The following is a 14394-nucleotide window of genomic DNA, read 5'->3' as shown; positions in this document are numbered from 1 at the left end:
GTTTATGTATTAAATGGATAGTGCTTAGACCAAAGCACAGGCCAGAGCCCATGTATATACTTGAATAAATGTTTTGAACCCATACAATAGACTTTTCTTTTTTGAGCCATTATTCTCTCTGTGAGGTTTGTTTTAGAACATTTCTGTCGTCTTTTCTGTGTGTTTAAATGTGTATTTGTATGTTTGTCCCTATCTACCCTTTGTCCTTACAAATACATTAAAATCCCTATAAAATGTTTTGACCCTATAAACCTCATGACGTCACCCAAAGTTCAATTCCCATTGACATCCAGGTGACATTCCCATGTTCAATTTCCATTTACGACAAAGTGCAAACCCCATATTTTAACGTTAAAGTCCCATTGACGTTAAAGTACCGGTCCTGTTCAATTTCCATGTTCAATTCCCCTTGACGCTCTACAGTTCCATCCATGTTAAAATTTCCCATGTTAAATTCCCCTTGACGCCAGAGTGAATCGACTGTTTTTGCATGGTAAGTCCACTTGACGCTAGGGTGACCCCATATACTACTGACAGTTTAGATCTTTAAACATAGCCGACAAAAGCAAAATATTGACTTACTTACATAGTCATCGCTACACATAGTGCATATATATCTCCAAGACGAAGGATCAAAAATCAGGATCAGTACACTAACTTTAAGGACGCAACAAGTAAAGTAATATGGATTATTTGTTTGCATTTACCGTGAATTCATTTCTTTTAGTAAGCATCAATTTGGGTGTGTTTGGGAACACAGTGACATTGCTGTCGTTAGGCAGATTCGTATACTGGGAAGCATTCCTATTTATTTCAACGGAAACTTGTTAGCGAGTTTTAAATTTCCTGGTTTGTTCAGCCATGAAATCCAACAAAAACAGGTCTAAAATAAAAAGAAAAATGTTAATTAATAGCGCTCAAATACTAAACAGTTACTTTGTAAATACTGATATGATCCGAATCTTGTTGGAAGGAATAAAGAGACCGTCATTGATAGTGTGTATATCAGATGTTTCAGTAGACCTACAAAGCATATAATTTTTATAACATGATGATATTCCTCAAACGATTATAGCACTTCTCGTACCCGACTTGTTGCGTTTTTTTTCCTTCTAATTCGGTTAGTATATATATATATAATATATATATATATATATATATATATATATATATATATATATATATATATATATATATATATATATATATAACTTAAATACCTGACAAAAACAAAGAAGAAACCTGCCGAATGCGAAGTCTAGATTGTTCGCCCGATGCACGCTTTAAAAAGCCCATATCTGTTCCTGTAGTAGAGCGAGGTAAAGCTGCTAACTGTAACTTAAAGTAATGAAACGCAGTACGTGTTAAAATGAATCACCCAGTTGGCTTTGTGAATATTCCTGTAAGTAATTCTGTAAAATAAAGTAAAATGCGAAGTTTGCCATATTCAGTGGAGTATGAATTAAACGGTACAGCGATAAAGATTGTTAGGAATGGGTAGTGCTCTAAAATAAATATAACTAAATGCAAAAAGCCAAAAGATGGCTAAAGCCAAAAAATGACGCATACAAGAACCAATTAGAGGTGGAGGTAATACAATGTTTAATCTATGCAGGTCACACACAACATATATATATATATATATATATATATATATATATATATATATATATATATATATATATGTGTGTGTGTGTGTGTGTGTGTGTGTGTGTGTGTATAATTATGAGTAAAAAGATTCTTGCAAGGTGATAACTGATCCTGTGTGAAGCAAGATGCACAAAGTGTTGTTTTGTACTCTTTATGATATGGCGTATCTTTTGTTAAGTTTACTGTAAGATGGTTATTCGCAACGACAACATTATTTTAAATGATGTATATTAAGTCTTCGTGGAACACAAAGCTGGTAATTATGGGAAGGCTTCGTGAAGACGTATTCTTTAGCAAGATATATATCTTGCTGTATATTCCTGGTAACAATGTTACCGCAAACTTGAAAGAAAAAATACCCTATTCACAGAACAACGAAAATCCAACAAGCACTGTCCTCTGACCAGGAACGAAACCCACAAGCTGTTTTGTTATAGGACGCTCTGTTACAGTTGGTTTGGTACATGGTAATTCCAAGTTGTTTTATTTCTTGAAGAAATCTAGTATGTCCTTGTTAGACTGTTTTTCTCAGCTTCATGAAAAAAGGTTTATTATAAAAAGACAACGGTGTACCCGGCACTAGCGGTGTAAATGCAGCAATTTGTCCTACATTGTTCGACGATCTGTCAGATTTGAAAATTCACCTCTATCGCTTATGCTGACACGATCAAAAGCAAACTGTGATTGTAATGAACTAATTTTCCTGCTACAATGGCTATGCTAAGTCTTCGGATACTGTTCTGTACCAGCGAAGCATGCGAGACGAAGCACTCTGCAGAATTTCCTGTTGGTTCATTCTCAGCACAGACCTTCAAATTTCTATTAAAATTTGAAACAAAAAAGAATAGAAAAATCGTTAACTTAGATTGACTAATAAAAGGAAATATGGTAAATCCTTCGGGCATTCTCTTGGTACTTTTCTAAAGAACCAAACTTATTCTTGCGTTTATTACACGAAGTGCAACTCCTTCTGACGTTCCAAATATTCGTATATATGCAGTGCGAATGAAATTCAAAGCAAACTGGGAATTATAGAGGTCAGATTTAGGTGCATCTGAGAATTTCTACTCGCGGACATCAGTGAAAGCATCTAAATAGTTCCAGTTAGAGTACTCGATGTGGTAATACGAACTGATCATCCATATCGATCAACAGATCAACTATGCAAAATTGAATGGTTCTGTAATAAAATAATGGAATGACTCTTATTTTGTTCAAATACAACTTGACAGTAGCAATGTTGGCTTTAGGCCCCATCAATGTCTTACTGATTAATATTCTCTTGTATTATGCTTCTTAGCAAGGAGCTAAGTCACTTTCGCATATGTATATCCTGTTTAACTCCCGATATCATATTGTACAGGCAGTGTCCAGGAAACGATTACAAAAAAGAAATGCAATAACATGGTTTTAACAATCAGAATAACGTTGCGATTTGAGCAGAATATATTTATCTCGTTATACGTTCAGTAATTCATTAAATAATGCTTAATTTAAACAATTATCTTGAATTTTGTTTTGCTTTTAATATACTCGTCTATTTCAAGAGCAATAATTGGACGCATTTATAAATTGCGTTCTGATGAATCCTTGTTAATGTTTCCTTTTCACAATGAACCCTAATAGCTGCCTATCATTACGAATCATGATTCCATACATATATATATATATATATATATATATATATATATATATATATATATATATATATATATATATAGAAGAGGGTTTAGGATATATAGCGTAAGCAACGAGTTCACTCCGAAAACGTGCGAAGATGATCCTTGATAGAGCATTTCTGACTTTGTTGCAGGTATGCTGTGATAATGATTTCAAATCCTTTCTGAAATTTAACGCCGTTTTTCATTTCGATTTTGATGATGTGAGCTAAAACTCAAACAGGAATTTATTTCATTATCTTTTCTGAATTTGTATTGTTTTAAATATTTGGCAATGATACGTAACATAATCAAAGAAGACTGCATTCTCTTCATACAAATGGTCACAAATACATATTTCTTTTCTCTCACAAATTTGATACAAGTGAAATAATGAATATAGCTTTTCTTTCATCTCGTCTTGCATAATTCCTAGGTGAATCGCCTGTGCAAAAGGGATTGTTGATCAAGGTTTCGTCTACTTACAACCAAATATACATAGCATACTTATATTACGTTTGATGTTCATATCTCTCTAACTTATCTGCGCAAAAACAAAATTTCGAGAAATACAATGGCACTTTTTGGCGTGGCATTGTATGTAAATAGTATATACACGCTAGCATAACATATGGGAAGCATATACATTATTTTTCTGGAGAAAGGTATTTAACTCATGGTACAAAAGGGGTTCTAAGGGATGAACCTATCAGTCTCGATACCAGGTAGAATATTCATTACTATGAGGAACGTCACACTCTTGTTATCATATAAGCTTGAAGATTTGATGCTAACTCAAATTTCGAGTCAGCTATTTTGATTGTGCTTGTGCGATACTTTGTGTGCCCACTACACGGCTTGGAAAGTAAAATTTAATGCTTTTGTTAATTGCAGTAGAACTGATACAGAATTATTAATTGCTGTAATATTGATAGCATTATCTTTCAGCTAATAAGCATTGTTGTTGCAATGCCATCAGTGTTTTTAAAATCAATTTATGCAACTCTATATCACATAAACATAAAAGAAGACTAAACATAATTTAGTTAATGTACATCATAGGCCAACAAATAGGATTAAAAACCACTTTAGATTCCGATGAAACCTTTTGCAATCGATACCAACTGGATTTCAAAACCTAGCTGAAAAGCGGTATTATTTCATCATAACATGTGTGTATGTGAAGCAGGGAAGGAATAAAAGGGATATAAATAGAAAATGTTATAAGACAACTGATCCATTTCTATTCCACAGAATATATCAATCATTGGCCTCATTCTGTCCTGAAAGAAAAAATAAACATAAAAGTGCCCGCCATAAAGGGTTTAGCTCTCCTGCCCTTCGCTTGCACAGACTAATAATAGACAAATTCCAGAATTCATGTGAACATATTCAGTACGGTTATAGTCTATTGCTTTTTCTTTCTAAAGCTAATTGATCAAAGTTTACCAGAAAACCAGCGAATATATCATAGTTTATGCTATCTTCTTGGAATATTTTCTATAATTTATTTTAAAAGATGTCTTCTATGTGAGCTATATTAATATTAAGTATGTATGTCCTCGATCTTCTTAGCTCAAGTGTAATTCGCTAGGGCCGATTATCAACTCATCTCACCTTTACCTGTTTACCAGGAGCCCTATTTCACTATTTCGATACAGACAACAAAAATAACAAAATTAGTTTCAGTATGGAAACAAATTCTTGTTTCGAATATAAATTTATTCGACCAACCAATGTGGCATTAGAACTCTGTTACAATTTGTGGATTTTGAGAAAAAGTGGAAAAAGGCTGTTTATCGTCCGAATCAAGTAGACTATATATGAAGTTAGTCAGAATTTATAACACCTGATGTATTTAACACAAATATTAAGATCATGCAATAGTCTGGATCAACAAAGAACTGTTGTGTGATGCACACCTTAATACTATTTTTTTTTTGTCCGACTGAATTTGACAGTGGGCTATCATTGTGTGTTTCGAATCCTAAGACATTCAAACACAAACTGGGTGTTTCTAATATATAAAGTCCGAGTATTTTTAATATATAACGTTCAAAAGAGAAGTCTGTAGTATGTGTCATTAAACATTTGCATAGCATTTTAAAAATGTAATTAATTCATCTGTTGATGCATGTAGGTCTTCAAAGTGATGGTCAAAAATAAGGAATACTTCCAACGGCAGGCTACATTTTTATTATTATTTACTTTTTTATTTTATAGAATTAAATTTTACAGCCCGTACCGGACCTAATTTCCTTCGAAGTTCAAAAAGCCTGCTTGAATCTTATACGTAAGTAAAAGTATTTAGGAAAGATAAACGTGCTTAACTGAACTCATCAGATGAAGACTAAGATCTATTATAACGTGCTTTCTATTCTTTCTGCACATAAAGCAGTTTTTTAAATATGTTGACCATTGACGTTCCTTTGTCATGTATCAATTAGGATCTGGGGATGAAAAAAAAACATTGTACCGCATATATATATATATATATATATATATATATATATATATATATATATATATATATATATCAGACTGATCTCTAGTAAGCACTTGAATATTTATGAAGAAAGACTGATGAAATTTGGTCATAAAAAAGAAACTATATATAACCTGACCAAACGCAAAATATACAAATGAATGATACCATTAATACAATGACTGAGCATTTGCTGTCATTATTCGCAGGCGAAAGAAAAAGACGACCTTACCGGGAGATTTTAGATTTGTAGTTAAAACTCCATCCAACTCTTCTCCACCAGCAGCCTGTGCTACAAAGTGTGCTTGCTCCTAAATTCAAAGGGAAATACATATATTAGCAATAACAATTACAAACTTCAACTTGTCCACAAAGCGGTGATAATATATATATATATATATATATATATATATATATATATATATATATATATATATATATATGACAATCGTGTTCTTAGAATGGCTTTATAAGCAAGAGCTGAATCCAACAAATTAAGACAGGAAGAATACATTTCCAGTTACCGAAGAATTTCTTTCCGTTAAACTGGATATCAAATTATTGCAAGGTAAAGAAACAAATTCACGCAACTGAATTTGTTTCACAAAAAAAGTTTTTTTTTTGTTGAGTATTTATATTTATATTCCAGTCTTCTTTTAAATGTGCCTTCTTCTTTCAATCAGACAACAACTAAAATAGTAGAAGAAACCTACCAAATTCTGATGCTAATTTCTCCTTGGATGTCAATAGCCGATTAAAGGTAAATAATTGAAAACATTAATTGAGCATAAAATAAAAATTTGACAATTTTAATCCCCATTTAAGTTATTTTTATTATTGTTTGCATAACAGACGGAAAATGAATTATATCACAAGATTCATCAAATATATGACTGCAAAACTTGGCATCAGTAGATGTGTAACGTGATAGCAGATAACTTGTTAAATTAACAATAGGATCAGTTTGATGTAGGACAGTACATAAATTAATAGTGATTAACTGATTAATTTAAAAGCCAGCAGCCCCATGTTTTAAATACCTATTTTCATATTTTTAACCTTGCTACTATAACAATTACAGTATTAGTAACCGATTTCATTAGCTCACTAAACCATTTACATTTGTTTAACAAAACATTATGTTTTAAATTACAATAATACACTCGGAATCACTAATTGCAATTAGTAATGGAATGCTGAAATCATACCTATCTGAATGAGTTGCTTTGAAAGTTATGACAATCTTGTAATTCCAGTGTTATAAACACTGCTTGAATTAGCCCACTTGTTATGAGTAGGGTATATTGGATTGAGAAAGTTTAATTCGAATTTTGTTTCTGCCTTAAAAGATTTCTATTCAAACTTAATACCACCTCAGAATCTAAAGTTGGCCCAAAAATAAAGCAGATCAAAACTCCATGTTCAAAATAATAAGAAAAGGTTTGAAATTTGTTGCAACAATACAAAAATAATAAAAGGTTTTTATGTGAACCTATGAAGAAACTTGTAACACAGAATGACTCAAGGGAGAGACTGGTCTTGTGTAAAAGAAAGGCTATTGCAACATTATCAACATTACCACAGGAACACATGAAGCATAACGGTGAATTGCGCAAGAAATCAATCAGCTATGCATTTTCGGATAAAGGTTTTATCATAATCACCTTTATTCTATACATAAAACCTTCAGTTGCAAATAATTACCACAAAATTAACCAAAAGCAGTTGATATTGGAGGAGTTTGTATGCCATCTGTATTAGGTAAAAGCGAGTACAATCTTTAACAGTGAGTAGATGTGCAAATGTTGAAAACACATTATTCAGACACTTGGTAGGACTTCATACATAAGATAGAAAGAATAGTTAATATGTAGATAATGTAGGATGTACATAGAAAATGGCAATCTCTGGACAAGTTTCAGAAAGCAATATGCAACATATAACCAGTCTGGGAGTAAATTGCAATTGTCATATCTGGAATCATTGCAACACTCTGAGCAATCAAAACCTTGAAATAACTGAAGCTATTCATTGGTTTAATGCAGCGTAAAGTACAGTACAATGCAGGTCTTATGCATGATGTTAAACATTGCTCTTGCTGTGAAAAAAGGTTCAGAAAGAAAAAAGCTAGAGAAAGCACAAATGCGAAACTTATAATATTTCGGGAAGTACCAGTTGTTGCTGAGTTTCTCTTCGTTTTCTAACTGGAATATGTATAGATTTTGGCTATGACCCCAGTTTGCAAATGTCAAAATCCCATGCCAATCAGCAAATTAAGGTTTGGCATAGACAGCAGCCCCAATAATACACTTCCATCTTTTTGTTTTTCTGTTTGCTCTGCTTTCAGCTTTTTATGCGCCATCATCCATCTGTTTGAGATCCTCACCAATCTGTGCCAATTCGTTTTTGCCTTTGTTTTATTAGTTGCAAAATGAAAGGTCTGTTTACCTTCGATTCTGTGTCATTTAAACTGCAGAACACATTATCAGTGCTACCTCATTTTAAAGTAGATTGTATGCTTCTTCAAACTTTAACTGTTAACAACTCTGACTAGACTTTCGTCTACGATGTCTTTCAACTCAAACTGCTGAATCCTCTCCTATTACTTTTCTTAGTTGCTGAAAAAAGCTTGGGTAAAGAGTTGAATTCTTCTAATTTCTTAGGATGTTTGCTCCGTACACAACTATTCTCCCTCAAAAGCACTAAAACATACAGACTAATTCTCAATGAAAACTACCTTTCGCCACTAACTGGGATAATATAGCGAACCTGTGCATTAACACTACTGACTAACAAAGCAACAATCTTTGTCTAATTCTCTTTAAGCTCTTGATCTAATCCCTGATAATGCTATCAATGCATTGTTCTTCCCCTAGCATTTATTTTAACGGAATATTATTTAAAGCTCATACACAACTGTTAACAATTTGTCATATATTTTCTAATTCAGAAACAAACACAAACACACACACTTTACCTTTCATTCAGCTACCTAAAACCTTTTAACTTGGTCATAATTTTGATGGCAAAATGCCCATCTCAGTATGCAAAGCTCTGCCCCTCAAGGTAGTTATACCACAGCTGCATCACTTATTTTCCACAGGTGGAGGCTACCTTTCCTACTGCAGCTTTGCTTTAACAATTGGTTATCACACTTGTCCTCAGTTCGTACTTTTCCAATTTTGTTGCTATCAGGTTACGCAGTTCCTTACACGAAAGTCTTACAACATAATACAACATTGATTCGAAGCCCGTAAGACAAGCTCTCACTTTTTAACCATTGTGTCACGCGGCTTGCATGCATGAATCCATCACAGTACCGCTTGTCCATAAATCGAGTCTCACTTTTAAGATGCTTCATGCGTTTAGATAACACATTTTATGTTTATGTATAAACCTTTTCCTTATTATTGTGATCATTTGTTTCTGCCTTTCATTTCGCCAGCTTTGGAATCTGAGATGAAACTCAATTTAAATAGAAACATATTTTGGCGAAAACAAGTGGTCTAATGCGCTCTCCTTTACGGATCACTGCCCTCTCATCTCTGTGTGGGTTCGAGTTTCGGGCTCGGCTAATGTGAGTATGTGAGAAAGCTTGCCAGTATCCTCACATGGGTTGGTGGTATTTTCCAGTGTTTTTCAGGGTTCTTCCTCCACCAGTTATACTGGCTGCCATATATGGACTATTTTGTGCTGAAAATGGCGTTAAACCCTACAGCAACAACAACAAAATCAACAACAAAACGACTCCTTCATCTAGGTATGACCATATCATTCCATTATTGATTGATATGTGCCATCAAAATAAAACAAGGTCATATTACATTTTAATTTAACATGTGGGCTAGCTATCCCTGTTTCTGCCTTTTAGTATCATCAATGACTGACCATCTTTAGATGATGAACTGGAAATACCAATCATGTGTTCAAAGATGTATAACCTAACTATCTCTTGTATCAATTATTTATTTTCTATTAGCAGTGCAAAACTCCTAGTAGGAGAAAATATATAATACAACTTCCATTCGAAACCAATTGCATAATTATTTATTGATGAGTTATTTTTAAGTGGTTGTATGCATCTCTCTATTGATGCATAAATTCTGAACAGATACACAAATACCGCCTAACTTACCTGGTGCGTGCCATAACTTTCTGAATGTCGTTCAAAATGACCATCTGTTGCCGTAGCTGTTGGAGGACCACTAGAAGATGACACTGTGGTCTCCACTCTGTGTCCTGAAAGCATATGATTAATAATTTACATTACTATAATTGATAAAAATTTAAAAAATATAGATCATTGTATTGAACCAAAGATTTAAAAGAATTACACAAAGCACACCGCACTGAAATAAAATATGTTTGTTGTTAAACAACAGCTTGCTATGTTGGTCTGGTTTCTTGCAGCAAGCAATCTACTTGGAAGTTCTAAAATGCTAATTTATCTCACGTGTTATCCTCCCCTACTTGCACACGTTTTACTCCCAATAGTAGAATTGATGATGCAATTCTAACTGATAATGTATCAAATTGTAACCAGTAATGAAATGAGCACCAATAATATGTCAACATTAGCTAACAATTAAAATCTAATTTTAACTGATAATGATTTTAGCATATGTATGTGATTGATTTAGAGTTTTAACGTAGCTTTAACAATTTTAGTCATATTGCTATGATGTCAGCAGTGTGACAGTTTATAGTGATGTCTAGCTCTGAGGCATCATGCCGTACACATGTGGCAACGTATCCCACCCAGTCACATTATCCGGACACCAGGCCGACCACTCTTAACACTAACCTCTTAATGCTGAGCTCCAAGCAAGACATCCCGCATAAGAGGCGGACGATCTAACCCAAAGGGTCAACGGATCGGTCTGATTTTAACATACAAGCTGATAACTAAATATATCCTTAAATATAAGAAACTGTTCAAGGATATCTCTCTCTCCGCTTCGGTAACCTAATGGTTAGAGCGTTCACCTCAGATGCAAGAGGTCGCGGATTCGAACCCCGGCAAAGTTATACCAAAGGCTTATAACAATGGTACTAACAGCTGCCTCACTAGCGCCCAACAATAAGAGGTTAATGTTAGGACTGATTGGCCTGGTGTCTGGATAATGTGACTGGGTTAGACATCATGTTACATGTCTGCGGCATGATGCCCCAGTGCTAGACATTACTATAAATTGCCACACTATGTGTGTGTGTGTGTGTTTGTGTTGTTGTTGATGTTGGAACGTGTCGAATGTTTGGGGATCACGAGTATGCAAATTAGTAACATTTCCTGAAATGTCAAGACTCTTGGCCAATCTTGTGGATGTAATGAATCTTAAATGAGACAAAGGTATCTAAAGTAGCATGATTACTCTCTTTATTTTCTTTCATAGTGCTGTAATTTCTCTGTGAATAACCTTTAATTACTGCGCTATATACAAATATATACGAGCCCTTGCAACATTGTTTGCACTGTACTGCAGATTTCCATTTAAAATTCGCAGCGAAGAATTAGTTACATTTTCATATATAAGGGTTTTATCTTATCAGGGTCTATTATAAATTTACTTCAAAATGTCTTAGAAGCTCCTGAAATACTTCTCGTATCTTGAAAAATCGAAATATAGCTACATAAATGATGGGAGGGGCTTACTGCTCAGGTAAACGAATCACTTGGGTAATGATGTTGACAGCGTATTTGTGAGACATGTTGACAGTGTGCACTTTTCATTCTTGTACAATTTTCACTATGATCAAAGTAACGCAATGTTTGCTAATACTGAAGCAGTATGCCTTTCAACAAATGCTGTTCGCTACTTGCCAATTCCTAAGAAGACATACTTGTTGTTGGGAGATTTTATAATTGCTAAAAATAATGTTTTATATTTGCGCTCCAGATGTTTTGTCATTAACATGTATTAGTAAGTTAAAGAAAGAAAAAAAAAACAATGAAAGAAAATTTAACTTTTAGAAAATTAATTTCAACGTGAAATTTTTAGCATGCCCTTTCGTCATTCCTTTTGAATAAAATTTATTATCACTAACATTCTCAGCTGGTTATTACGTTATCGGTTAAACACGAATTACATTTTCTACATTTTTATATTGCATTATATATTACAATATAGTTATATTATTGGTGAAATTATCTCAAATTACTGATTATACCAGGTAAAAAGTTTCATTACGTTATCGTTTAATATATTGCTGTCTATAATAACTGCATTTTAGGTTTTAAAACATGTGTAAGTAACACATTTAGTTACGGGATTGCCAGTCATTGAAAATGCATTAATAAAATTTTAGCTTAATGCTGGAACTTTAAAAATGAATATACATCTTCATAATTATATTTTTACAAAGATTTATTTCACACACATTCATGGTTACCTGTGAAAGCTTCACTATTTCTGTCCAGAGGGTTACCCGAGGGTACCCTCATTTTGTCTACTCCAAATATTTGATCCTGGAAAAAATTAAATTAGAAAAGTATTCAGCATTAATTATATGAAGACAGCCCCAAAATAACCCACACATTTGCTAAATTGGTTTCGCAGTGTTTTTTTTTCTTTTTTTTCTTCAATTTGAAGAATGAATATGAGAACTTTCAGAGCATATTCACGAGCTGAGTACCACAAAGCAAATTTATCTGCATCAGACTTAAATCAGAAAAACTGAATAAACACTGATATAGATTCAAACAACAGGTACAATCATGGCACAGTCATCATGTTTAATGAATGACGGAATACTATATTTATATGCTTTACCTTTATCTCGGCCATCAATTCCGGTGTCTGGAGCTGAGGAAGAAGTCTGCAATAAGGGGCGTTCCGCACATGTTCCAAAAAAGGGTCCATTGCAACAGTCCATGTACCGATGATAACCCCACAGATGTAACACTGCACAGTCTCCCTGTTCTAACCAGAAGAAACAAGGTATGTGTGTGCATATATATATATATATATATATATATATATATATATATATATATATATATATATATATATATATATATATATATATATGTGTGTGTGTGTGTGTGTGTGTGTGTGTGTGTGTGTGTGAAACTTTGCTAGTTAATTTTCACATGAAGCTCATCAAATATGCTATGTAGTCGGCGGCTTTTCTTATCGTTGCGGTTGGTTCTAGTATTTATTATTTGGGTAGAGTACAAGAGAATTGGTGCATATTCTTTTTGTGTTGCTAATGCAATACGCATTTGCTCAACTTTGACTTAGACACACTTATGACTAGGCAAAACAAATATGTGGTTTGTAATGCACTGGTTTTAACAGTATGGTAGGTAGGTAGTTTTTTTTTAAAACATTATATATATATATATATATATATATATATATATATATATATATATATATATATATATATATATATATATTGATGAATCACTTCATGCACTATGCAAAAGCGGCTCAATTCGATGCACAAGTCAATTCTTGGAATTTAAACATACCTGTTTAAAACTGAGATTTACTCAGATATATCATTAATTATAATACGCCGACGACATAAGGATTTTGTCAGATTATACAAGAGTATGGATTAAAAATTTGAATGGATACAATAAACATAATGTATTTTATCATTATGATACTGGTTACTCTAAATAAGAAGCAATTTATCATTATTCTACTGGATACTTTAACTATGAAGTAATTTATCGTTATGCTACTGGATGCTCAAGACTGAAATAAGTGGTCTGTAGCATCGGTTTGTGTAACGGTAGCAACTACAGTGACAACAATGTCACCAGTATTTATAGCAACAACATTAGAGAAATTAATAGAAATAGTAGTAGAAGTAACAAAAATGTAACAGAAAAAGAGCCTCTAATTGTATAACAATGAAAACAAAAGAAATAGAGTGAGATTCAGCTGGATTATTAGACATGTCATATTATAATTTTAGCTTCAAATAAACATAAATAAATAAATAAATAAATAAACAAATAAATATAAATAAATGTAATGCTTACCTGTGCAGAAAAATCCATTTTCAACCAAATTCCTCATGTTTATGTCTCGACACCCTCTCCATGTTCTAAAACTGTCCAATCGAACTTTACTTTCAGCTAAGTTAGGAAACCGCGTATCCCCGCCATCGGTTCTAGGGGTCTGCGCGTAATTGATCTGGCGCCTGTGAGACATTAGGTACAGGTGGGAAAATTGTGAAGGCTGTTCAGTTTTACGCAGGTCGTCGGTCTGCAATGCAATGTTCAAATCATGTTCAGAAATTATCGTTATTTGAACATCGCAAGGAGAAATTAACATAATTATTTGTGATATTGAAAGTTTTAAGAAAGAAACGAAACAATAAATAACTTCCCAACATCTACATGTCATAAATACAATGTTTTTATATTGCAAACAGTGCTGTCTAACTTTTATCGTGTATTTAAAATTCGCACATATCAAGTTAAACTGTCAATAATATTAACGCCATACAGTATCTGTCTTTTGAAAGAGTTAAACGTTTAATTGCTAAAAGGCGTAGTAGCGTCAGTGATATACATTTATGGTAGAAAATGTATTCTGCCAGGTAGAAACGCCCAGGGATACATAATGGACATGCAGTCCCGTA

The 14394-nt window shown here is 33.3% G+C and overlaps 2 protein-coding genes across 4 annotated transcripts in view; both read right to left on the bottom strand.

Annotated features, from left to right (window-relative positions):
* Positions 1 to 14009, bottom strand: part of LOC149797147 (death-associated inhibitor of apoptosis 1-like) — an 82449-nt gene extending 68440 nt beyond the window's left edge. The window contains exon 1 of the mRNA XM_089961823.1: positions 13790 to 14009. Within this exon, the coding sequence (XP_089817949.1) occupies positions 13790 to 13961 (172 nt within the window). The 5' untranslated portion in view covers positions 13962 to 14009. The remainder of the gene's footprint in view (positions 1 to 13789) is intronic.
* LOC149797148 (uncharacterized) lies at positions 1770 to 12803 on the bottom strand. Of its 3 annotated transcripts, none has more exons than XM_089960353.1 (5): positions 12564 to 12803; positions 12184 to 12259; positions 9929 to 10032; positions 6026 to 6104; positions 1770 to 2469 (listed from the first exon to the last, which is right to left on the bottom strand). In XM_089960353.1, the coding sequence occupies exons 1-5, from the start codon at positions 12651 to 12653 to the stop codon at positions 2462 to 2464; spliced, it is 357 nt and encodes a 118-aa protein (XP_089816479.1). In that variant the 5' UTR covers positions 12654 to 12803; the 3' UTR covers positions 1770 to 2461. The 3 variants fall into 3 exon arrangements, with proteins under 3 accessions (XP_089816479.1, XP_089816478.1, XP_089816480.1); XM_089960352.1 differs by lacking the exon at positions 1770 to 2469 and adding an exon at positions 3474 to 4591; XM_089960354.1 differs by lacking the exons at positions 1770 to 2469; positions 12184 to 12259 and adding an exon at positions 3474 to 4591.
* Positions 14010 to 14394: the final 385 nt, after the last annotated feature.

Source organism: Sinohyriopsis cumingii, chromosome 6 (genome assembly GCF_028554795.1).
Source record: "Sinohyriopsis cumingii isolate HCF-2022 chromosome 6, ASM2855479v2, whole genome shotgun sequence".
NCBI classification, from domain to species: Eukaryota; Metazoa; Mollusca; class Bivalvia; order Unionida; family Unionidae; genus Sinohyriopsis; species Sinohyriopsis cumingii.
The sequence above is the reverse complement of the archived record's forward strand: the minus strand, read 5'-3'. Positions and strand labels throughout refer to the sequence as shown.

Excerpts from the sequence above, each read along its gene's own strand:
- LOC149797148 (XM_089960352.1), bottom strand. The coding sequence starts at position 12,653 with ATGGACCCTTTTTTGGAACATGTGCGGAACGCCCCTTATTGCAGACTT. Across the intron at positions 12,260-12,563 it reads AATTGATGGCCGAGATAAAG|GATCAAATATTTGGAGTAGA; the intron begins GTAAAGCATATA and ends AATTTTTTCCAG. Across the intron at positions 10,033-12,183 it reads AAATAGTGAAGCTTTCACAG|GACACAGAGTGGAGACCACA; the intron begins GTAACCATGAAT and ends ATATGCTTTCAG.